Source organism: Schistosoma haematobium, chromosome 6 (assembly GCF_000699445.3).
Source record: "Schistosoma haematobium chromosome 6, whole genome shotgun sequence".
Taxonomy (NCBI): domain Eukaryota; kingdom Metazoa; phylum Platyhelminthes; class Trematoda; order Strigeidida; family Schistosomatidae; genus Schistosoma; species Schistosoma haematobium.
In genome coordinates, this window is record NC_067201.1 from 13,920,833 (window position 1) to 13,944,480 (window position 23,648).

The following is a 23,648-nucleotide window of genomic DNA, read 5'->3' on the forward strand; positions in this document are numbered from 1 at the left end:
CACCACCTTTAATGATGTCCATCGTAACACTGAATCAATTAATCAAGTGGCTAATATTTTAAACACAAATTGGGTAGAATTAGATCACTATATGAGACATTGTATTGATTACTACTCAGTGATAAATCAGTTAGATATATTGTGGCATAGTGTTTAAAGCAAACGACAAATCAACCAGTAGGTGGCATAATATAATCTCGTTGCACATATTTAGGTTTGAGAAGCAGAGTAATATCACTAGCACCTACAAATATAATATGATTAACAGCTGAGTACATAAACCGGTACTTAGTAGGTAAACTTATATATATAAGCTGTTGTATATAAACCTAATCATAAAATTTAACTCCTGACTACAGAATTGACAGAAGTCCAGGATACCCGACCAATTACAAATACAATAACACTCACACACACAAACACCAAATACAAACATACATATACGTATAACTTTTCAAAACATCATCGATAAAAGACAGAAAAAACAACAAGTATCAATTATGTCATTTATTTATTCACAGTATAAATTGTTAAGAAAAAAATATATGAAGGCACAACACTCACACACCCAGAGACAAAAACACGCCTTTTTCGGACAAACATACCGACAGAATAGTAACAAGCACTGACATAGATCATAATTGCAAACACCTATAATTCTGAATGTTAATATAAGGCAGAGAAACGAACCAATAAATGGTAGAACTATTCGCTTACAAAAATATATGTTGTAAAAACCAAAATTCATTTGTATTTGTTCCACACAAAAAAAAGAGAATTAACTGACACAACCAAACATTGATAGCGTAATGTATATGCCTAATAAAGAATTATTATCAACTTAGGATAGACCAAAGCTATTTTTATCAAAATTGATTTAGATAAAAAGAGAGGGGGAAATATATATATATATATTGTCATGTTTTAATGAACAAAACCAAGATGAAATTAATTAATTATCCAATTGTCAATAATTAGTTAAGTGAGAGAAAATACAAATTCCAAACATTATACAGCATATAACAAGGCACTTTTTTTCTCTATTTAGTAGAAATCACACTTGTTTATATTATTGAAAGAAGACAAAACAGTAAAACAGGGTATAGGCACAAATTGTTTTCATTGATATTCCATGAATAGCGTATATTAGTTGTTCGGTTTAAGAGAGAGTAGAATACTACGCATTCTTGACGTATCAATTGCAGTTTTTTGCTTGGACTGAAAAATGAAAAAAAACGGGAGTGGAAAATAAATATGGAAAAAAACCCTGTAAATGTAACAAATATTCATTGAACACATTATGGAGACAAAAAACAATATATTTAGTTAACATAATTAGTCATTGAAAAGGCTTATTCAAAAAACAATGTATACCACGTTGTGTCTTTTGTTAACAATTACCGATATTACTTACTCACTTACCCCTGTTAACCCTTGTGGAGAATAGGCCACCGACCAGCAATCTCCAAACTACACTGTCCTGGGCTTCGGTTGGTGGTTGCTGTGTTGTATTTCAGGATCTTGATTTCTCCGTTGTGTATATTGAGGCCTACTGATGCAGAGGTTAAGGCTACAATGGCTGTCTTCATCTGCACTTGTTGCTGTGTATAGGATAAAAGGACTGGATCACATGCGAATTCCAAATCGTCTAGGTGCATCTAAACTGCACACTGTATTCCGTGCTTTCCCTCAGATGTGGAGGTTTTCATAGTCCAGTCAACTACCAGAAGAGAGAGAAAGCAGGAGATTAGGCAGCCTTGTCTGACACCAGTCTTCATTTGGAATACATCTGTCAAATGTCTTCTATGCACCACTTTGCAGTGTAGTCCGTCGTATGAATCCTGTTTGATGTTGACGATTTTCTCAGGTACACAATAGTGTCGAACAAGGTCCCATAAGGCCATCCTATACACACTGTCAAATGCTTTCCCATAGTTCAGGAAGTTGATGTAAAGTGACGAGTTCCATTTAAATGATTGCTCAACAATGATCCGCAGTGTTGCGAATCGGTCTGTGCACGACCGATTCTTACAGAATCCAACATGTTGATCTCGAAGTTGGGCGTCTACTGAGTCATTTATCCGGTTCAGCAACATTCTGTTGAAAACCTTTCCTGGTACTGATAGTAGTGTGATGCCTCTGTAGTTCTCACATTTGTTCAGATCTCCTTTCTTTGATATTTTGATGAGGTATCCTTCTTTTCAGTCTGTCGGCAATTGTTCTTCCTCTCAAATCTTCCTGAATAGAATGCTGCGAATCCTTGTATGACTTCAGTGATTCAGTTGGCATTTTGCCTGGTCCTGGTGGCCATGATGATTTCTTCGATTGTTGGTGGGGTGACATCTACGAAAAGGTCTGTAAGCGCTGCTTTGAATACTAACAGTAAGTAAATTGGATTTAACAAAGTACAATTCTTAAGGGAACTTAGAAGATTGCTGGAAGTAAATCTCTATACAGAACACACTTTCACATCTTAACATTACAAGGATTTCAGTTGTTAGCTAGACATATCTCTAAAGTACTCTGAGACCAAATACGCAGAATACCTAAACCTTATGGGAAGAGGAAAATGAAAATTTAGATATTTATAACTGTACATATGCTGTTTGTTTGAAGTTGACGAAATAGATTTCACTTTTCAACAGATCATTAATAGAACAAGCTCAATAACAATTTTCCTGAGGCGTTGTGTCATTAAAATAGCAACTGTCTACTAATCAGTCGTAAACGATACTTAAGAGACAACTGTTCTAACTCACTAGAATTAAAGTACATAGTACCATATCGTTATAATAGTTAAAGATAGCAAAGGATAATGAATACAAATTAGAGAATTTATAGAATGGCCTCATATCTTCGTCTTTCAGACATTGGTCTTCCATTGAACAATTCGAATGCCAACTAGAATTGTATGTCGCTAATTAGGCGGTTGTAATGTTTCATAGTTTCAACAATTAAATAAGTGAACAAATAAACAAAACTCCAAGACTATAGAAAATTACTTAAGGTTAATTCGTGTACCTCCGGTTTTCCATCATGTACAGCCTTATACATAAAACTCTGTAGATTGTATAATTTATAATAATGTGATTTATTGGGTCGACGTTCCACTTACGCGTACGAACAAGACCATGAATATTTCCGCATCTGACAGTGATATATTAGAAGTACATATTTAAATAAATGAATGAAAATAGAATCCAGTTAAGAAATTTAAACTGTGTTCAATATAGTCAACGAGGACTTAAAATGAAATTAAATAAGAGAACAACTTAATGCCAAGTTACTTAATATATCTAAAACACGGAAACACCTAAGTACTAATTACTTTCTTGCCTTGAGATTTACGTATTTCATAATTAAAAAACAAACAAACTCATACTGCTATTTGACGGGTATTTTTTAATCGTTTTTTTACTGATCATTTTGACCAGATGCTGAATTAAGTAAAATTGCGGATATAATCCGAGACTAAGTACCAAGGGCTTTAAGCTATAACACAACTGGGGTTGCTCTGACTAAAATAAATAGAGCAGGATTCAAACAATTAAAATCCAGTGATTACACGTCGAGTCTTGTGTGACCAACGCTTTTAATTAATGTGTATTTTTTCTAACCATGAAAGCTCTAATTTATCTTCAATGAAAAGAAATTAACAATTTTTTTAACAGGTTAGGTAATCAAATAAAATAATATCTTAAACGCATACTTGAAAATCACATAAATTGCAAATACTCTCCCAAACGGCTGTATCTTTCACAGATGGTTTGCTACCATCACCATTCATGAAATGACCATTTGAATCATGTTTTTTCTCACGCAATTCACGGGATTTTGTTTCTAATCTTTGGTGATATTCTTTGTACCAATGATTTAACTCCTATGAATATATTTCAAATGAAATATTGAAAAAGCAATAAACGATAAGTGACATGGATTCTCTTAAAGATCAGATTAAAATTTAGCAATAGACTGGTGAATTATTGAACAATAGCAGTATATATATACTGAAATCAAAACAGAAGTAACAAAACATTTGAAAGCTTTGATTACACGATAATTAACTTATGAAAACCTATTTTCGTAACCGAATATGAATTAACGATTCCACTAGACTAGTGCTTTAGTTCTTGCAAACTGACCACGATACGAAAATGCACTAACAATTATGCAAACATTTGAGCACTAAGCACACAATTGTAATAATTTAAAAAATATACCAATAACTACCCAGATGAAAAAAACATGAACATTCATTATGAACCAGTGCAAAAACATTTGACTACCTGTTTTGATGGTGTTTTAGAATATGATTTAAATCAAATGTCTTCAGCTTTGCTTTTTATTTCGTCAAGTGAAAACAAGGAAATGATTAAGCCTATGTGTAGTACGAGTCCAAAACGTGAGAAAACGTGATAACCCAATGCAAATTTATAGAATCAACTGTCAACTGCCTTTTATGTACGAAGGATAATGAAAGGACAAAGTAGCGTGGACTATTAGAATAGCGGTTCGACTACACAAATCTTAGAACGATCTTCGCATTTAATGATAATCCTTAACTAATCATATTCAGAAGTGCCTAACGTAGGCCATTCATGACCACTAGTGGTTGGTACTGGTTTGATATACTACAGTTTTAATCATTAGGATGCATCTGGGACTTATTTATTTAAACGCATAAACGTTGGTACAAGAAAGTACCAAACAGATATGCGCCACATAAATCATTCGATTTATGTGAGGGCTGGGGTACTAACCGGGTGCCCAAACTGAAGCAGGTGCTTTTCTTAGGGAGCCACACACAGAGCCTTTGACCTAAAGGTCTGATCCACAAGGCCGTGGAGCAACGTTAGGAGATGCAGTTCAACGGTAGCCGGTGATCAACGATTGGTTCATACGCGATTAGTTTCTTTAGGATCCTGGAGCCCATGTGCACCATTGGTTTGGAATCAGGGTTTTTCAACTTCCCTAGGTGGATCCTCCATATCCACCAACCCGGTTAAGGCTCCGGACATTCGCCTTTCGTCCACTCAATTTCGTAAACAACACCCCCGCCACGAGAAGGCAGTGAGTAAGACTTCCCTGGCAGTGGTGGTATGCACGTGGCCACTTGAGAGCTTTTCGAGAGGGAGAGCTGACTCTCCCTACCCTCGGTCGTACCAGGGCATTTGGGGTATGTTTCATTGCAACAGGCAGATCTAATCCACAAAGCTGGTAGTCATCTCAGCCAAATTTATCAAGTTGAACAGTAATCGGTATTCGTGTAGAAACTACAATGAAAAAGGCCCACTTTTCTACCGTTGATGCATACAAGCTACTCAATAATGTCAAAAGAAAATCAGATATCATTAAGACCCAAAGAAAATGGACAGAACACAATGTAACAGATTATCAAAAAAAGCCGATTATCTGAAAAATTACCTTTTTTCCTGTTTCCATCAACTCAGCACATTTTTTTTCTTCTTCAGCATCTTTAGCCTTAATTCTTTTCTCGAATTCCTCCCGCCAAGACTCAGTTCCACCAACATTACTGTCGGATGATACAATTGTGTTGAAATCATGAACAGAAATGTTAGCTCTACAATCAGGTTCAGCCAAATTGTGTCCAAAATTAGAGCCATTCATTGTAGATTGTCCATTAAGAAACACATAACTGGGATCAGAGACCTCGGTATCTAAATTATTCAGTGAGAAAGCTCTCAAATTAAGATATGATGAGAGAACCGACTAATTAGTTTATAAAACATCGAAAGTGTGGGCAAACTATACACTCTGCTCAATGTAGCAGACATGTTAAAATGTCATGATAAAAATTTGAAATACTAATATGATGGGAAAAATAAATCCAGAGCAGTTAGGTTTTAAGCCATTGAAGCGTAGCCAGTCAGTTAGTCATACGGAACGTAGGATATAAACATGTTTATATCTGTTCGAGTTTCCATACCTCATTAGCCCACCAAGATGAAATTATCGGGGCTGATCCCCAAGTAGTACACGAAGTAACAGTTTCGATGGTAATTTAAAAGATTAGACATTTAAGATACAACCTGAGAAAATATAAACTAGAGAAATAACGAAAAAATTTGATGAGGAATTTAAAGACTTAAAATCTGAGTGACGACAAAGGGTGAATGCACCTAAGCAATTACAAATGATTATAAACCAGGTTACTGAAGTCCCTAATCGTTAGTTAACATTATCACACGGACACCAACCACGTAGTCTGAACCTACTTACGTGGTTCATTCCATTAGTTAGTGTTTTCCGACTGATGCCATTTCTTAGTTTGGACGCCATTGAATTTTCACGACCTACTTTACATAAGCCACCATAACGCATAGAGGTAGTTGACGGATGGGCTTACGTAATACATGTCCTAACCACATCAGTCGATAAAAATTCACTGATTCGCCATACTAGTACTCTGTATCTAAACAACAAACCGATTTCCTTCTGGTTTTTATGACATTTAATTATATCAGAAGGGTTTTGCGGATATTATAGTAATTTCAATAGTTGAGATCATGAGTTAATTTAAGCTAGACCACCATGGAAAACACGGAAGCACTGGACGGCCGTTTCGTCCTATTGTGAGACTCCTCAGAAGTGCGTATCCACGATCCCGCCTCGAGAGGTTCGAACACAGGACCTATCAGTCTCGCGCGCGAGCGCTTAACCACTAGACCACTGAGCAAGCATCCAACGTTGTTAATGTCTAACTTCAACTAATCCAAGAAACTGAGCGACACATTTAATTATGTTTATTTTGTATTAATAATTTATGCACGAGTATCATATTACTATGTACAATAAAAAACCAATTATTTTGACTAGCCGTCTTGTTGAATATTATTTTATAACGAGTTTTGAGACAACAATTTGATCTCGTGAACAATTATCACTCAACCAAACTTCGTACCGTTGTATTTCATCTATTGATAAGCATTTTATTTGATTTTTACTGTCTAAAATCTGCTCATCAATTAATATTATCCGTGGCAACAAAATGGCCTTTTTAAAGGTGACATAAAGTACTCCAACTACAAAATTTACCATAATATGCTATTAATATTGTAGATCATAACCGGACTACCTACAGAAAATAGCTATCAACGTTGTGTTATGTATTTTTGGCCTCATATGAAATTTAAAGGTGGTTACTCAGGATTATTCATCAAAACGAATCAAGTGTGAAGTAAATTTTGGGAAGTTTAATTTGTATTAAAAAGTGACGGAGCTCATAGTATAAAAATCACTAAGAATTCATTTTAGATAACGGAATTTTTAAAATATTAAGCCGTATACTTATAACGACCGATACCTACGAAAGTATCTACAGTGCATAGTGACATAAAAGTTAACTGAAACTAGCAATAATTATCGATAGTTAAAACTTTAAATTCCTGTGCTTCTAATACACAGGCATTTAGTTTTTCAGGCACATGATGCGATAGGGATGTGAACTAAACAGCTAACTTATACTCTCGTCATATCATACCAGTACGAACGTCGAGACAGTTCTCGTGTACGGAACTGTAACTTGGAGAATTACCACAGCCATCATCAAAAACGGACAAATAAACAATTGTCTAATATACTGAATGTCCGTTGGCCTGATGCCATCAGAAACAGCCTAATGTGGGAGAGAACAAACCAACTGCCAGCTGAGGAAATTAAGAAAAGACATTGGAAATGGATAGGACACTGTGGAAATTATTAAACTGCACCACGAGGAAATCCTGAAAATAAACGGGAAAGAGGAAGGTCAAAGAATACACCGCGCCAAGAATTGGGAGCACATATCAAAAGGATGAATAGCAACTGGAAAGAATTGCCCAGGACATAGCCGGTTAGAGAATCATGGTCGGCGACGTATGCTTCATGAAGGGTAACAAGCGTAAGTCATGTCCCTACCCACTTACATCTATAAAACAAAAACAGACCTATATTTCTCAGCATGTTTTAGGTCACGTCAGTGACTTCGTGCAGTCCAGTACACTTAGCTCTCTTTATCTGTTGCTACAATAGCTTGTACAGACATTTTAACTTCGATCCACACTTTGTATAGGCTAATGAAACTACCAAAACACTAAAAGTGAAATAGGTAGATCGAGGATTAAACCTGTAGCTTACTGGTCAAGAGTCGAAAAATTAAGCTGCACAACTTAATTTCGCATAAAAATAATGAGAGAACATTGGTATGGCACAGAGATGAAACTGAGAAAGAAACATAAAATTGTCGACAATAAATTTGATGTAGCATATTTATACAATTGGAGCAAAGTAGCAACAATAATAGAAAGAAACAATTATTCTTGGGAATACGGTTTGAAAAGAAGAGTGGGATGGTATGCGTGGGAGGATATTGGAATTTAAGATAAAGAGTGGATGCATCTTCCAAGATATTAGTAAAATCATCAAATGCACATATTTTCGACAGATTATTTAAGAGCATAAGTTTATCTAACAAGTAGATGTCGAAGAACAAAACGATTGATTATTTGGCAGATGACGAAAGTGTGACCACGACATGCCCGGTCTTACAAATTCTTACGGTTTAAGTTTGATTAAAAGAAGACATACCTCGATAATTATGGCATTCTTTAAGTAGGAGCTTGTTAGAGAGGAGAAAATTTGTTCAATAATAGAAGGATAAAGTACGATGAAAGAGAAGCTAAGGGATATCTTTTTGATGAATAATATGAAAAGACCAAACATAGTGTCGATCCACGCACAGCAAATGAAAGGGTAATGCAATAAAAATATTACCTTACCTTAAACAGCTCGAGTGCTTGTGGGTTAGACTTTGAAGCGGTGGTCTTGTGTTTCAAGCGTCCGAATTCCAGTCCCATGTTTGAGTACCAATCTACCTACTTTAGTTTATGTAAATGGATGGTATCATAAGCTCTCAAACTTAAAGTAGTTCGCAGCCAAGTACCTAGCACATGCATTAATTTAACTTAATTCTTGAAGATTCTATGGACTACCGAAAACGCACTAGCCGTTAGCAGAACAAACACCAACGTATTATCTAGCGAAACATTAAGCTGGGATTCTAAAACCCTACAATTTGAAACTTGGAATCAAAATTAATTCAAAACATCAATCCAATTCACATGGATTTAAGAACACGTTTTAATTTTTGTTCCTTGCTTGCTGTTACATCTATCAAGACTGTTACATATAAGGCATTTAGAATTTGACACCTTATGATTACTAAAACGTAATATATTTACACCTCACTATTTATTTATTTACTTATTTTAACACAAATATTGGTACAAGGAGGCACCAAATACATATGCGCCACACAAATCTCATTCGATAGTGTGAGGGCTGTGATACTGCCCGGGTGCCCAAACCGAAGCAGGTGGTTTGCTTAGGAGGCCACTCCCCGAGCCTCCGACCTGAAGGTCTGATCCACAAGGCAGTGGAGCATCGTGAGGAGATGCAGTCCCATGGAAGCCGGTGACCAACAATTGGTTCATACGCCATTTGTCCCCGCAGGATATTGGAGCCCATGTGCACAACTGGTTTGGAATCCGGTTAAAGCGCCGGACATTCGCTTTTCGTCCTCTCATTTTTGTAAACAACACCCCCGCCACGAGAAGGCAGTGAGTAGGACTTCCCTGGCAGAGGCTATATACGCGTGGCCATGTGAGAGCATTTCGAGAGGGAGAGCGGACTCTCCCCACTCTCGGCCGTACCAGAGCATTTGGGGGCACCTCACTACTTAAATTATGAAGTTTATACAAGTAAACAAATGCAGCTGAGATTTTCAGCTTCCCCAACTGTTTTGAATAATACTTAAGTACACACAGAAAATAAACATAATCCTAAAATGTGATCTCCTGACTTAAACCTAGTTATGGTATGCGGATCACACCTTTATCATTACGAAAGATGCATTAGACCAATCTTTTGAACGTAATAACAGTATATCAGACAGCACCAAGCCCCCTAAAAGGATTGAATTTGCTTAACGTAAACATTCCTCGACTGTTTATTCGAAAGAGACCAGTGTAATTGTTAGAAAATCAAGAAATTCTGGAAGCCAGAAAATTTTGCGAAATAACCGAAATATCGGTCAACATATCCTTATTAATAAAAAAGATTACTGAGCAAGTAGTGGACAGATTCCATTATTATTCTAAGCAAACGACAGACAAGGACATTGTTGTGAATGTAATTGTATCTACACAGAGAATGAATGACTACTCTCGAATTTAAAAGAATCAATATTGGAGTAAGGTAAAAGTCCTAACGAAAAAACGGATTATTTAGTAGTTATCTCACACCCGACGGTATCGCAAGCATGTGAGTTATCATCAAGATCACTTAAAACAACTGTTGCTTTTTCAGCAAAATTAATATTTTCGAAATGACTAATTAGGTTTTAGTGTGAAATTCATCCATCCACATAGCTAGAAACAAGTATTACATGTCAATTTTTATGCGTGTGATAAAAAATATCCGTAAATTCATGAACGAGAGTTTATTATTTATGTTAAACTATTTATCGATCATAATCTTATCACCTTACATAAAAAATCGTCTCGTAACCAAACACCGTTATCGCGCATTTCAAAGAGTAGTTCAGAATCTTACAAATGCTTTGCTTTCATCGTCCTTTTCCATGCAATATTTCAGACTTCAGGAGTGAAAAACTTAGGATGTGGAGTGGATCTCCTTCCAAATTCGCTGCTTTAGAATCGATGTTTATTCGAATCCCAAACAAAAGAAATAAAGGCGACAATTCCGAGGACAGATCGGAATGAGCAAAGGCAGAGCGCGCGAGAAACCCCTGCGTCATACCCTGCCAAAAGAAAACAGTAGAAAGTTGTGTCTTAACCTCTCCCTATGGATTAATGTCTTGAAATTTACACCAGGGTTTACTTTCCATCGAAAATTATTTTCTGGTCAAACATTTTAATACGTATGAGTCTCTAAAGTAGTAACGGACCGACTTGAGAGACACATATGTGGATAGGCATATACAATGGTTGAGAGATGAAACAGTGTTATTAACAAAGCTAGCAGTTCAAGCTGTCTGAATATAGATGACGAAGCAAAATGGAACAAAATTGTGGACAACTAACTTGAAATATCTTCGTTAAGCTTCAAATCATCACCTAAATCCCCAAGAGCCTCCTGTTCGCGAGCAAGAAAGTCAGAAACTGGGTCAAAATCAGACATTTGAAATATATGTAACTTGAGCAGTAGAACACTTTCAAATAGCCGGCAAATTTAGTGTTCCAATAACTGCCCTGAAAACTTCATATAAAATATATATCTTTTTCCTTCGGTCACCATTGCAAAATAAGCCATTTTTCTCACGTTTCGTGACCTAATGTGGTGGGAAAAATGTCAGGGATGTGCGTAAATAATAAATAAAACTAATTAAAAAATATAAAAGATACAGGCGAAAAGGCTTAAAAAACGTTACTTTTCACTTAGCGTGAATTCATCAGATAACGAAACCAAAGTCACTTTCCGTACATCGCAAGACATTTAAGATACTGTCGAACGTTTTATAGAAAAGACCGAACATTGAAACAAATTTTGTAGTAATTTGTAGAAACAGAATCGGAGTGCGGGTAGTTAATGCAGTAAGAAAAGCTCCGTAGACACCGTCTGTGCACAGTAAAGCACTTGATTCTGGACGCTTCACGTTTGTAAGAACCGTAAAAATGCAGAAGCGTAAAGGAGAAGTTGCTCTATTCATTAGAAATGCCATTACATTTATCGTCATTGATAACGTATCCCACAAAAGCGGAACGTCAGAATTAATTGGTCGCCGCTTGAAATACGCAAAAAGAGCTGCTGATTTGTTTGGTCTACCGCAGTCCAAACTGCGAGGTGAATCGAGTCTCGCTAGATGGTCTCGACACCTGGTCATCAAGTAGTCGAGGTTTACTCTTAGGAGATCTAAATGCACCTACGCTAGGCTGGAAAAATCGGAGGACTCAATTTTTTGAAAATTCTGTCGAACAGTAACTTGTTGATGTGGTTATCGAATGTACCCTAGTGCGACATGTGAGAGTGGTAACTAGGTGCCACCCGGACTCCGAATCATCCTTACTAGATCTCGTAATGGCCCACTATGAAGATAATGTCGCAATCCTTTATTATACGCCACCTCTAGGCAAAAGTGACCATACAGTTCTAGTCTTTGATTTTCATATAGTTGTCGGCAATGAGAATGTGTCAGCCCAAGCAAGATCAAACGTCTAGGAAGCAAACATGCAAGATATTACACATTCAGCTTCCTTAGTAGATTGGTCAATAGAACCAGAGTCCATCGTTGAGACGGCTACACCAAGGGGTCTGACAAACTCCCCACCGTGATTCAGTAAAGAGGTTAGCACCCTTCTCCGTAAGAGGCGAAAAATGTGGGAGAGAATTAGGTTACTGGGTACTGACGAGACGAAATCTTAGTATCGGGAAGCTTCAAAGACGTCAAAACTACCGCACACTGCTGTGGGATAGCCGACAGAGGTTTTAGAACCCTATGGTCAATATGTAAGGCCTTTAGCCATGTCGATGCTAAAACACTCTTGATTTCGTATACAGTACTCGTTCGTCCTAAACTCGAGTATTGCATACAAGTGGCTAGCTCCTGCCAAAATGAGGCAGTGAGTTGTCGGAAAGGGTTCGGAGAACCGCAACTAAGCTAATTCTCGGGATGGTAAAGCTCCTGTATGATGCCCGACTGGCCAAACTGAACCTATTTCCATTGTCATATAAAAGAACGAGAGGTGACTCGACCACAGATTTTAGATTACTTAGTGGTAAATTTGCACCTGATATACCCTCACTCTTCCTGTCTTTCGGGACAGAAAACTTACGAGGACACTCTAAAGCGTTCACAATCCCAGAACAGATTACTTGTCAGCTGACTATCGACTTCCCCATCGAATCATCAACGAATGGTATGCATTAAATCAACACGTGATTGAAGCTCGATCTGTCTACGCTTTCAAAAGAAAGTTGAATCAACTGAGCGATCACCACTGCCAGGACGAAGACAGGCCACCTAGTTTACTGTCCCTCCCAAGCTGAGACTGATTCAGAGATTTTCAAACTGCAGTAGAGTGTATCTGGAGCGTATCTTATAGCTAAATATTACGAACATTTTTAAAGCGAGTTGAAATGTGAAAGGTTTGTAGCAACAAGTAACCCATAATTTCTTATGCGCTTTAATTTTAATTCAACACGCTCCGAGTTTGAGTATTCACACTATTCTTTTTTTTAGTTTTCTAAAGAAATACTCTATATAGACAGTCGGATACCTAGATAGGTACTCCAGATTGTGAATTTAAAGGTATAGAGGAATAAGATTTTGAAGACAATAATTTCTTCGGTAAAGTGTGTGCAGTTTTTGTTTAAATATATACATATATATCATGCAAAAAGAAAGTGAACATTATTTGGCACGTTAATGAATTCTATAGAAGCTCTATAGAGTTTTAATGAAGATTTCACAGTCAATAATATTTATGAAGGCCATTCTATACATAATCATTGCCATGAAATTATCTTTATGTGGTGTTTGTGTGAACTAATGTTTCATTTTTACTAGATGCCTGCTTGACTTCATATTCCAAGTACAATACGTTCGTTTCTAGTCACCTAGTTCTTATTGGTCTAAATTTCGCCATTGCTGTTATTTCTAGTTTGTACAACAATTCAAATACTCCAAATCATCACGCTTTCCAAACTAACCATCTGCAACAACATTCCTCAGTGATGACGGAAATAAAAAATAACTGTGCAATGCACCAGTTAAAAAGTCATCATAGTAGGTTGCTTTATTCAATATCTTGCTCAAAAGGGAAAATCACGAATATAGATGATCTATATGAATGACTGTGGTCTAATTGTGAAGCCGCCTAGGTAACATCAGAACCATATCTCTCGGCCGATACTGAATATGGATTACATTTTTTACTGTACCTAGACATTGTGGCTTTTTAATGACCATAAAAAATAAACTTGAATTCATTTCGAATGAATGTTTTACTAAAAACTGGATGGACGAACAGTGTGTGAAGACCTCCTCATGAACCTAACTATGAAATGAAATTAAGAAATTTTTGTAAGTCACATCTTATTATGACGATGTTTTCTAGGATATTTGGAGAACGGTGATGTGTGGTCTAACATAGATGTGTTTAAGTCTGATGCACGATTTGTCTGGGCTTGTTGACATTCACTGAACTAACAAAATGTTAAAGTAGTGTAACATGCGATGTGTGTTCACAAACGATAAATGCTAAATATACAAAATAAATAAGAATATAATTGTTTGTACAGTATTGTGAAATACAATGAAGAATTTCAAAATATAAGAATTCTTGGTTTACTCATCATCGTATGTCATCTTGTGCGCATACTTATATTCACCAGCACTATTCAAACTTGAAAACGTTAAACATTTTTATTTTCAGCTGATGAATAGTAATCACAGTGCAATGTAGCCTTAGTGTTTTAATATTTCAGTGTCATAGAAACAAGGTCGCCCAGTCATTCATATCACATATCGTGTTTCGTTGGGAAGTGACTCTTTTCAATTTCTGAAAGAATTATTTTTTGTCTTTTTTACAACACAACCTTTCACATAATTCTATGAGAAGGTACATGGTATGTTACCTCGATGTTACCATATCCCAATCTCTCGAATCTGAGGAAGCGATAATTGAAAATTTTGTGGAAACGGTATTGAAACCACGAAATTTCCTCAGAATCTTAGTACAATTTCTTGTAGTCGTTCCGCATTCATTTATAACACAATCTGAAAATTTTTGGGTAATTTTATGAAATCTCGGGAAAATCACTAAAGTTTGGTGGCTTCCACGAAATTGTGAGATTAGAAAAACCACATAATTTATCAAAATTTGGGCAGACTACGCGTTTTTTTCCTAAGAGTTTCGGTTCCTCCGAACATTTTCTTTGAACTTTGGTGAATGACCTTATATTTTACCTATTTTTCCTCAGAATCTTCCCAAGCTGCCAACTTTGAAGATAATTTGGTCCGTTTTGGGGAAGCCGCTATAGTAAATTTAGGGGAAATGAGACGCAATCCTCAAAATGTCCCCAAACTTTGGGGAAGGCTATTTCACTTCGATGGTTTCCCCAAAATTTCCCCAAAGTTGGCAGCTTGGGTTATTACACTTTTGAAAAATTCTTCTATATTTATTTATAAAACCGCTGACATTTGCGCGATTTCGGTTAAGTAATTCAAAACGTCTCACTTTACCGCAATACATCTTCACATTTTCGAAAGATATCACGGAAAAGCCTGGCGATAATAACTACCAAAACGTTTATACTCAGGTATTCAATTTTGTACTGTCAAGTACGCAAAGTAAATACAGTGCCAAAGAATCTTAACAGCAATCGACATATCGTTGTAGTTGAATACAACTTACGAATATTTCTTAATTTCATTTCATAGTTAGGTTCATGAGGAGGTCTTCACACACTGTTCGTCCATCCAGTTTTTAGTAAAACATTCATTCGAAATGAATTCAAGTTTATTTTTTATGGTCATTAAAAAGCCACAATGTCTAGGTACAGTAAAAAATGTAATCCATATTCAGTATCGGCCGAGAGATATGGTTCTGATGTTACCTAGGCGGCTTCACAATTAGACCACAGTCATTCATATAGATCATCTATATTCGTGATTTTCCCTTTTGAGCAAGATATTGAATAAAGCAACCTACTATGATGACTTTTTAACTGGTGCATTGCACAGTTATTTTTTATTTCCGTCATCACTGAGGAATGTTGTTGCAGATGGTTAGTTTGGAAAGCGTGATGATTTGGAGTATTTGAATTGTTGTACAAACTAGAAATAACAGCAATGGCGAAATTTAGACCAATAAGAACTAGGTGACTAGAAACGAACGTATTGTACTTGGAATATGAAGTCAAGCAGGCATCTAGTAAAAATGAAACATTAGTTCACACAAACACCACATAAAGATAATTTCATGGCAATGATTATGTATAGAATGGCCTTCATAAATATTATTGACTGTGAAATCTTCATTAAAACTCTATAGAGCTTCTATAGAATTCATTAACGTGCCAAATAATGTTCACTTTCTTTTTGCATGATATATATGTATATATTTAAACAAAAACTGCACACACTTTACCGAAGAAATTATTGTCTTCAAAATCTTATTCCTCTATACCTTTAAATTCACAATCTGGAGTACCTATCTAGGTATCCGACTGTCTATATAGAGTATTTCTTTAGAAAACTAAAAAAGAATAGTGTGAATACTCAAACTCGGAGCGTGTTGAATTAAAATTAAAGCGCATAAGAAATTATGGGTTACTTGTTGCTACAAACCTTTCACATTTCAACTCGCTTTAAAAATGTTCGTAATATTTAGCTATAAGATACGCTCCAGATACACTCTACTGCAGTTTGAAAATCTCTGAATCAGTCTCAGCTTGGGAGGGACAGTAAACTAGGTGGCCTGTCTTCGTCCTGGCAGTGGTGATCGCTCAGTTGATTCAACTTTCTTTTGAAAGCGTAGACAGATCGAGCTTCAATCACGTGTTGATTTAATGCATACCATTCGTTGATGATTCGATGGGGAAGTCGATAGTCAGCTGACAAGTAATCTGTTCTGGGATTGTGAACGCTTTAGAGTGTCCTCGTAAGTTTTCTGTCCCGAAAGACAGGAAGAGTGAGGGTATATCAGGTGCAAATTTACCACTAAGTAATCTAAAATCTGTGGTCGAGTCACCTCTCGTTCTTTTATATGACAATGGAAATAGGTTCAGTTTGGCCAGTCGGGCATCATACAGGAGCTTTACCATCCCGAGAATTAGCTTAGTTGCGGTTCTCCGAACCCTTTCCGACAACTCACTGCCTCATTTTGGCAGGAGCTAGCCACTTGTATGCAATACTCGAGTTTAGGACGAACGAGTACTGTATACGAAATCAAGAGTGTTTTAGCATCGACATGGCTAAAGGCCTTACATATTGACCATAGGGTTCTAAAACCTCTGTCGGCTATCCCACAGCAGTGTGCGGTAGTTTTGACGTCTTTGAAGCTTCCCGATACTAAGATTTCGTCTCGTCAGTACCCAGTAACCTAATTCTCTCCCACATTTTTCGCCTCTTACGGAGAAGGGTGCTAACCTCTTTACTGAATCACGGTGGGGAGTTTGTCAGACCCCTTGGTGTAGCCGTCTCAACGATGGACTCTGGTTCTATTGACCAATCTACTAAGGAAGCTGAATGTGTAATATCTTGCATGTTTGCTTCCTAGACGTTTGATCTTGCTTGGGCTGACACATTCTCATTGCCGACAACTATATGAAAATCAAAGACTAGAACTGTATGGTCACTTTTGCCTAGAGGTGGCGTATAATAAAGGATTGCGACATTATCTTCATAGTGGGCCATTACGAGATCTAGTAAGGATGATTCGGAGTCCGGGTGGCACCTAGTTACCACTCTCACATGTCGCACTAGGGTACATTCGATAACCACATCAACAAGTTACTGTTCGACAGAATTTTCAAAAAATTGAGTCCTCCGATTTTTCCAGCCTAGCGTAGGTGCATTTAGATCTCCTAAGAGTAAACCTCGACTACTTGATGACCAGGTGTCGAGACCATCTAGCGAGACTCGATTCACCTCGCAGTTTGGACTGCGGTAGACCAAACAAATCAGCAGCTCTTTTTGCGTATTTCAAGCGGCGACCAATTAATTCTGACGTTCCGCTTTTGTGGGATACGTTATCAATGACGATAAATGTAATGGCATTTCTAATGAATAGAGCAACTTCTCCTTTACGCTTCTGCATTTTTACGGTTCTTACAAACGTGAAGCGTCCAGAATCAAGTGCTTTACTGTCCACAGACTGCGTCAACCGAGTTTCTGTAACTGCGTTTATGACCAGGTTTGTAGTATCTTTTTACATTTTATTTCACGTACATACTTTGTTGATTGATGAGAAGAGTTCCTTCAAGATTACATTATTCCTCATGCTTATGAGTATTCGTTTATGTACAGGTTCTTATCGATCGAATTTCTTTTTATTACGTAGAACATGTAAGCCTTAAATACACATGTACTTTATTTAGCTGGTAAAAGTGTGGTGTGAGCTATGTATGCAGGCTGATTTTATTAGTAATTAGTAGAAACTCAAAGTGAAATATTTGTCGGCAGAAGATTGACAGAAACAAAGTATGGAGGAAAACAGAAAGTGATCGGTATAACAACAGAACTTAAAGAACTATTTATTATGTAATGGACAACTCAAGGAAAATGTGCAAATGATGTGTTTAAATTATGATTTAACATATTTCAGTTACTTGGTTTGCCGCAAATGAATTTTCGCTCACTGCTTCTGAAGAGAGATCACAATTTATTTTAAGAATTGACATATGATTGTTTCCTTAGTATTGCTCCTTTACACTTTTAAGGCAAGCAGTTAAGCAATTAAATTGTACAGAATTTGATTATTATTTATGAAAGTTTACTCAGTCGACATAAATGCATTTTAGTTGATTCTTGTGATTTTTCTCATCTTCGTTAGTCATGTTTGACAATACTGCTGGTTTTATAAAATATTTTTTAGAATATTAAGTTCACGCTGGGTATTAAAAAGAGAGTTCATTACACTTAGTATCATATTTTCATCTTTGTTTGAAATAGGCGATTTGTGTAGGAACTGTAACAGCATTTAGGGATTGCACCGAAAGTGATAAGTAGAAGACAATTCCTGAGTTTTTGCAGCGCTTTCATAAAAATATTTCAAAAAATTAATTAATCAAAATCAGTTTAAATAGTTAACCATTTCAGTCATTACTTACTTAAATTTTCGAAATTAGTTTCCATGCTTTTCTCTTTATGTTATTTTTCAGTTGTTCCTTTGATCTCTGTTGGATATTTCTTCCTGAAACTATTTGAAATATACACATTGACAATATCTTGCAATTATGATTGGGGAAGTTAGTACAAACAAATTTCTATCAGTTTTCTACAGCATTGGGAGTAAACCACTAGAGATGTGGGATAAACATGTAGCTTGTCCGTTTCGTAATATAACGGACTTATCTTGAACTCAGGTTTGTAATGGTCGAGTTTATCGAACGACTGATGAAGAAATTCAATCATATGTGTTGGAAATTCTGGGTCAAAATATAAGGTTAGACATTTTAACAGTCACCTAATTTGTTTCTTTAGTACAACATATATTACTTGTCCTAATGCTAAAAAGAAAAGCCTTGCAGTTAAAATGCCAATTTTAGTAATTGTTTTAAAGAATCTGAATAAATATTTCAGTTTCGAAGTTCAAGTAATCATTTTACATGACTACAGCTAATGTTTAGATTCTTGATGATCAAAACTTGAAGCGAAGATTTCATGCAAGTACTTGTCAAACGACAACAGTCGTTAAACCATTTGCTTGTATGATGCCAATGAAACTTGATGAAGGTTGGAATCAAGTACAATTTGACTTAGCCGATTTTACTCGAAGAGCCTATGGAACAACTTACATAGAAACAGTGAAATTAAGTGTAAGTTAACCATGTACATAACTTTCATGTTAATACTTATTGATTTTAATATTTTATTAATATGCTATTAACTGTAATACTTTAGCGCACATAAACATTGAACTCCTTTGTTCAAAAGATACTGTAAAATGTGATTGATAGACGAACCCACCAATAATAAGGGAAACGCCCACCACCACATCAACTCCTTTTGACCTTGTACGATTGTATCTCTTTATTAACCAATCACAGTTTAATGTTCATTGTAAAACAATTTTGGCTTGTTGACTCATTTTTCCTATTCTCTAGCTACTGTTCGGTATGTTATTTGTCTCTGTTTTTCTCTGTATTAATAGACCGTACTGTTTGTTTGTACGCTAACGATGTTAATTTATGTTTTAGAAACAGATAAAGTTTATATAGCCAAATAGCTTACTTGTTCTGACTTTGGCTAAACCAAGACTCTGTACTCGACAGTCTAGAGATTAGCTTAGAGTTGAATCTGTAGGAAATTGCTTCCTACAAAGTTTCGAACAGTAGTTTCGATATACCTACTGAAATGACTTCCAATAAACACTACGATTCCGATGAGATTCCAGAATTATCACCACATCATTCAGCAGTTTATGACGAGGATCAACTTGGAAAGAACGAACTCAAAAACAACAGCATGATAGAACTAGAGATAGCTAGGTTGCGCATAACCCAGTTAGAAAAGGAAATTGAACTAGAAAAATTACGCTGCCGGAGATGTGAAGGTTCCGGCCAATCAGTAAGCAACAGTGAGAATACAATATTAAAAAATCTGTATTTACCAAAAAGAGAAGTCATAAGGTTTGATGGTACACCGACAAATTATTGGAATTTCATTAGAAATTTCGAAGAATGCATTGGGAGTGAGAATATTGGATTTAGAGCTAAGCTAAATTACTTGATTCAATATTGTGACGGAGAAGCGAAAGCCGCTATCCTCCATTGTACTATACTAGAACCAGAGATAGGTTACCATCAAGCCCTAAAGCTTTTAGAAGAAACGTTTGGCCAAAAACACGTCGTAGCACGCACGTTTATCGATAATTTGTTAAACTTTCCCAATATAAGGAGAAATCAACCAGATGGTTTGAGAAGACTATCTCGAGAAATGCAAGCATGTAGTTTGACTCTCGAACAGATGAATTACGTTTCTGATTTGAACTCTTCTAGAACTATTGAAACTATGGTTCTGAAATTACCAACGCACATTCAACAAGAGTGGCTAAAGGTAGCTTTTAAGATTATCAGAGGAGGCAGAGAGCCTCTGTTTACCGATCTTGTTGAGTTTGTAAAGGAGCAAGCTGATATAGCTAATACTAGATACGGCCTACTCGTCAACCGCGGTAGTAATAGTGACAATAGAGATGTTGGCGTTTTAAAAAGGAAAATTAGTACAGATTACAATGCAGCAAGAATATCTTATGCGAGTGCTAGTGATGATAATGCTCTCTTACGCAGTTCATCTTGTTTGGAGTGCTCCAGTAATCATTCTTTAGATTAATGTCAGAAATTTAAAGACAAGAATGTTAGAGAAAGGAAGGAATTCGTTCTTAGACACAAGTTGTGTAATGTATGCCTGAAGGCAAACCACGTAGCAAAAAACTGTCGATCGCCGAGGTCGTGTGCTGTCGAAGGGTGTGGCTGGAGACACCATACTCTGTTACATGAGTTGCGGGAAGAACCAAGGAATACTAATATTGATGCACACATTAACACCCAGCTATGTACGGAGAAAAGTGTTGAGAGTGTACAGAAACAAGCAGCATTCGCAATAGTGCCTGTACTGGTAAGAAATGGAGAAAAGGTAGCACAGACTTGCGCCTTCTTAGATAATGGGTCGGATGCCTCTCTTATTACAGAAGATCTAGCTAAAAGGTTGAATTTAGAAGGAGAGCCTAAGACGATTTCGTTGAAAACGTTGGATAACCATTCCACAATTCAGTGTAAAGAGGTTCAACTAGAGGTTTCATTCTTAGACTCGTCTTCGTCATTTAGAATCCCAAACGTATGGACAGTCGAGAGATTACCTATGTTGCACAGGACGGTACCAACGACGTCTCAAATGAAATCCTGGACGCATTTAAAAGACATAAGTTTTCCTAGAGTAGAGGAAGAGAATGTCGAACTGTTGATCGGGTGCAACGCACCGAGTGTACACGAAATGAAAGAGGTAAGAACTGGAAAGCCGAATGAACCATTCACCGTGAAGACTCCGTTAGGTTGGACGCTGTTCGGTTCCTATGGGGAACCCTGTAAAAGCAATCGTGTACTCAATCACCTCTCAGCTAAAGAGGAATTAGAGGATAAGTTTGGACAATCGTATTCAACTGAATTCAAAGACCTACTTAGTCGTACATCATCGATGTCTATGGAAGATCGTATAGGATTATCAGAATCTGCATATGGTGTCGCGGAGTATACTCGTCCCGAAGATGTCTCTCGTCAAGTTCATTGTTCGTTTTTATTAACTAAGTATAAGGTTGTTAAGCCAAAAACTGAAGCATCATCTGCTAATAAATCCAAATCAACTCTAAGAAAGCTTAAGGAAAAGAAGGACATCAAACTGAGAGTGAAGACTACGAAAAGGCCGAAGACCACTGTAACGAAGAAGCCAGTAACTAAGACCCTGAAGAAGCAGGTAGCACATATTCGCCGTGGTATCGAGGATGGTGTTGAGAAAGACGCCCTTGTACGAGTTGTGAACAAGAGTAAGGGTACATCTGGTAGTTCTGTAGGATCCAATGCTATTCTTAGATCATGTGTAGTTGGAATCAGAATAAGATAGTAAATGCCCTTTTGAGAGAGGTTGCGAATGGCGCTTTAAACTTCCGAGGTCTAGTCAACGAGACGGTGTATGGGGACGCATAATAAAGTCGATAAGAAGAATTCTGCGATCACTATGGTTTCAGAAGGTATTGATGGATGAGTCTTCGAGAGACTTAGTGTTATTAAACAATGTTGGCTCACTGAGAAGTCTATGGTCCAAAGCTATTGTCGAACAAGTAAGCTATGGCTTTGACGGACGAGTTCGTACGGCAAAATTGAGAACCTCAAACGAAGAAACTGCTCGGGACGTACGACGCTTATGTTTACTAGAAGGAGCCGGCTGTCTGACGGCGACGACGACCCTGGACAACGGACGTGGTGCGCGTTTCGGGGGTGTAAAATGTGATTGATAGACGAACCCACCAATAATAAGGGAAACGCCCACCACCACATCAACTCCTTTTGACCTTGTACGATTGTATCTCTTTATTAACCAATCACAGTTTAATGTTCATTGTAAAACAATTTTGGCTTGTTGACTCATTTTTCCTATTCTCTAGCTACTGTTCGGTATGTTATTTGTCTCTGTTTTTCTCTGTATTAATAGACCGTACTGTTTGTTTGTACGCTAACGATGTTAATTTATGTTTTAGAAACAGATAAAGTTTATATAGCCAAATAGCTTACTTGTTCTGACTTTGGCTAAACCAAGACTCTGTACTCGACAGTCTAGAGATTAGCTTAGAGTTGAATCTGTAGGAAATTGCTTCCTACAAAGTTTCGAACAGTAGTTTCGATATACCTACTGAAATGACTTCCAATAAACACTACGATTCCGATGAGATTCCAGAATTATCACCACATCATTCAGCAGTTTATGACGAGGATCAACTTGGAAAGAACGAACTCAAAAACAACAGCATGATAGAACTAGAGATAGCTAGGTTGCGCATAACCCAGTTAGAAAAGGAAATTGAACTAGAAAAATTACGCTGCCGGAGATGTGAAGGTTCCGGCCAATCAGTAAGCAACAGTGAGAATACAATATTAAAAAATCTGTATTTACCAAAAGAGAAGTCATAAGGTTTGATGGTACACCGACAAATTATTGGAATTTCATTAGAAATTTCGAAGAATGCATTGGGAGTGAGAATATTGGATTTAGAGCTAAGCTAAATTACTTGATTCAATATTGTGACGGAGAAGCGAAAGCCGCTATCCTCCATTGTACTATACTAGAACCAGAGATAGGTTACCATCAAGCCCTAAAGCTTTTAGAAGAAACGTTTGGCCAAAAACACGTCGTAGCA

At 36.8% G+C, this 23,648-nt stretch overlaps 3 protein-coding genes across 3 annotated transcripts in view; 2 read left to right on the plus strand and 1 right to left on the minus strand.

The window, feature by feature from the left end:
• Positions 1–18,877, minus strand: MS3_00008569 (uncharacterized protein). The gene is made up of 5 exons (XM_012939303.3): positions 18,853–18,877; positions 11,103–11,350; positions 5,425–5,678; positions 3,710–3,880; positions 1–1,218 (listed from the first exon to the last, which is right to left on the minus strand). Exons 2-5 carry the CDS (start codon positions 11,197–11,199, stop codon positions 1,147–1,149), a joined length of 594 nt encoding a protein of 197 aa, XP_012794757.1. The 5' UTR covers positions 11,200–11,350; positions 18,853–18,877; the 3' UTR covers positions 1–1,146.
• The window catches only part of CFAP20 (Cilia- and flagella-associated protein 20), a 22,674-nt gene continuing 13,557 nt past the window's right edge, over positions 14,532–23,648 (plus strand). Inside the window, exons 1-5 of the mRNA XM_051216905.1 lie at positions 14,532–14,646; positions 18,904–19,062; positions 19,108–19,187; positions 19,226–19,337; positions 19,372–19,560. Of these exons, the coding sequence (XP_051065535.1) occupies positions 18,979–19,062; positions 19,108–19,187; positions 19,226–19,337; positions 19,372–19,560 (465 nt within the window). The 5' untranslated portion in view covers positions 14,532–14,646; positions 18,904–18,978. The remainder of the gene's footprint in view (positions 14,647–18,903; positions 19,063–19,107; positions 19,188–19,225; positions 19,338–19,371; positions 19,561–23,648) is intronic.
• Positions 19,831–23,019, plus strand: TMX3_7 (Protein disulfide-isomerase tmx3). Its single transcript, XM_051216906.1, has one exon. The coding sequence runs from the start codon at positions 20,099–20,101 to the stop codon at positions 21,071–21,073; it is 975 nt and encodes a 324-aa protein (XP_051065536.1). The 5' UTR covers positions 19,831–20,098; the 3' UTR covers positions 21,074–23,019.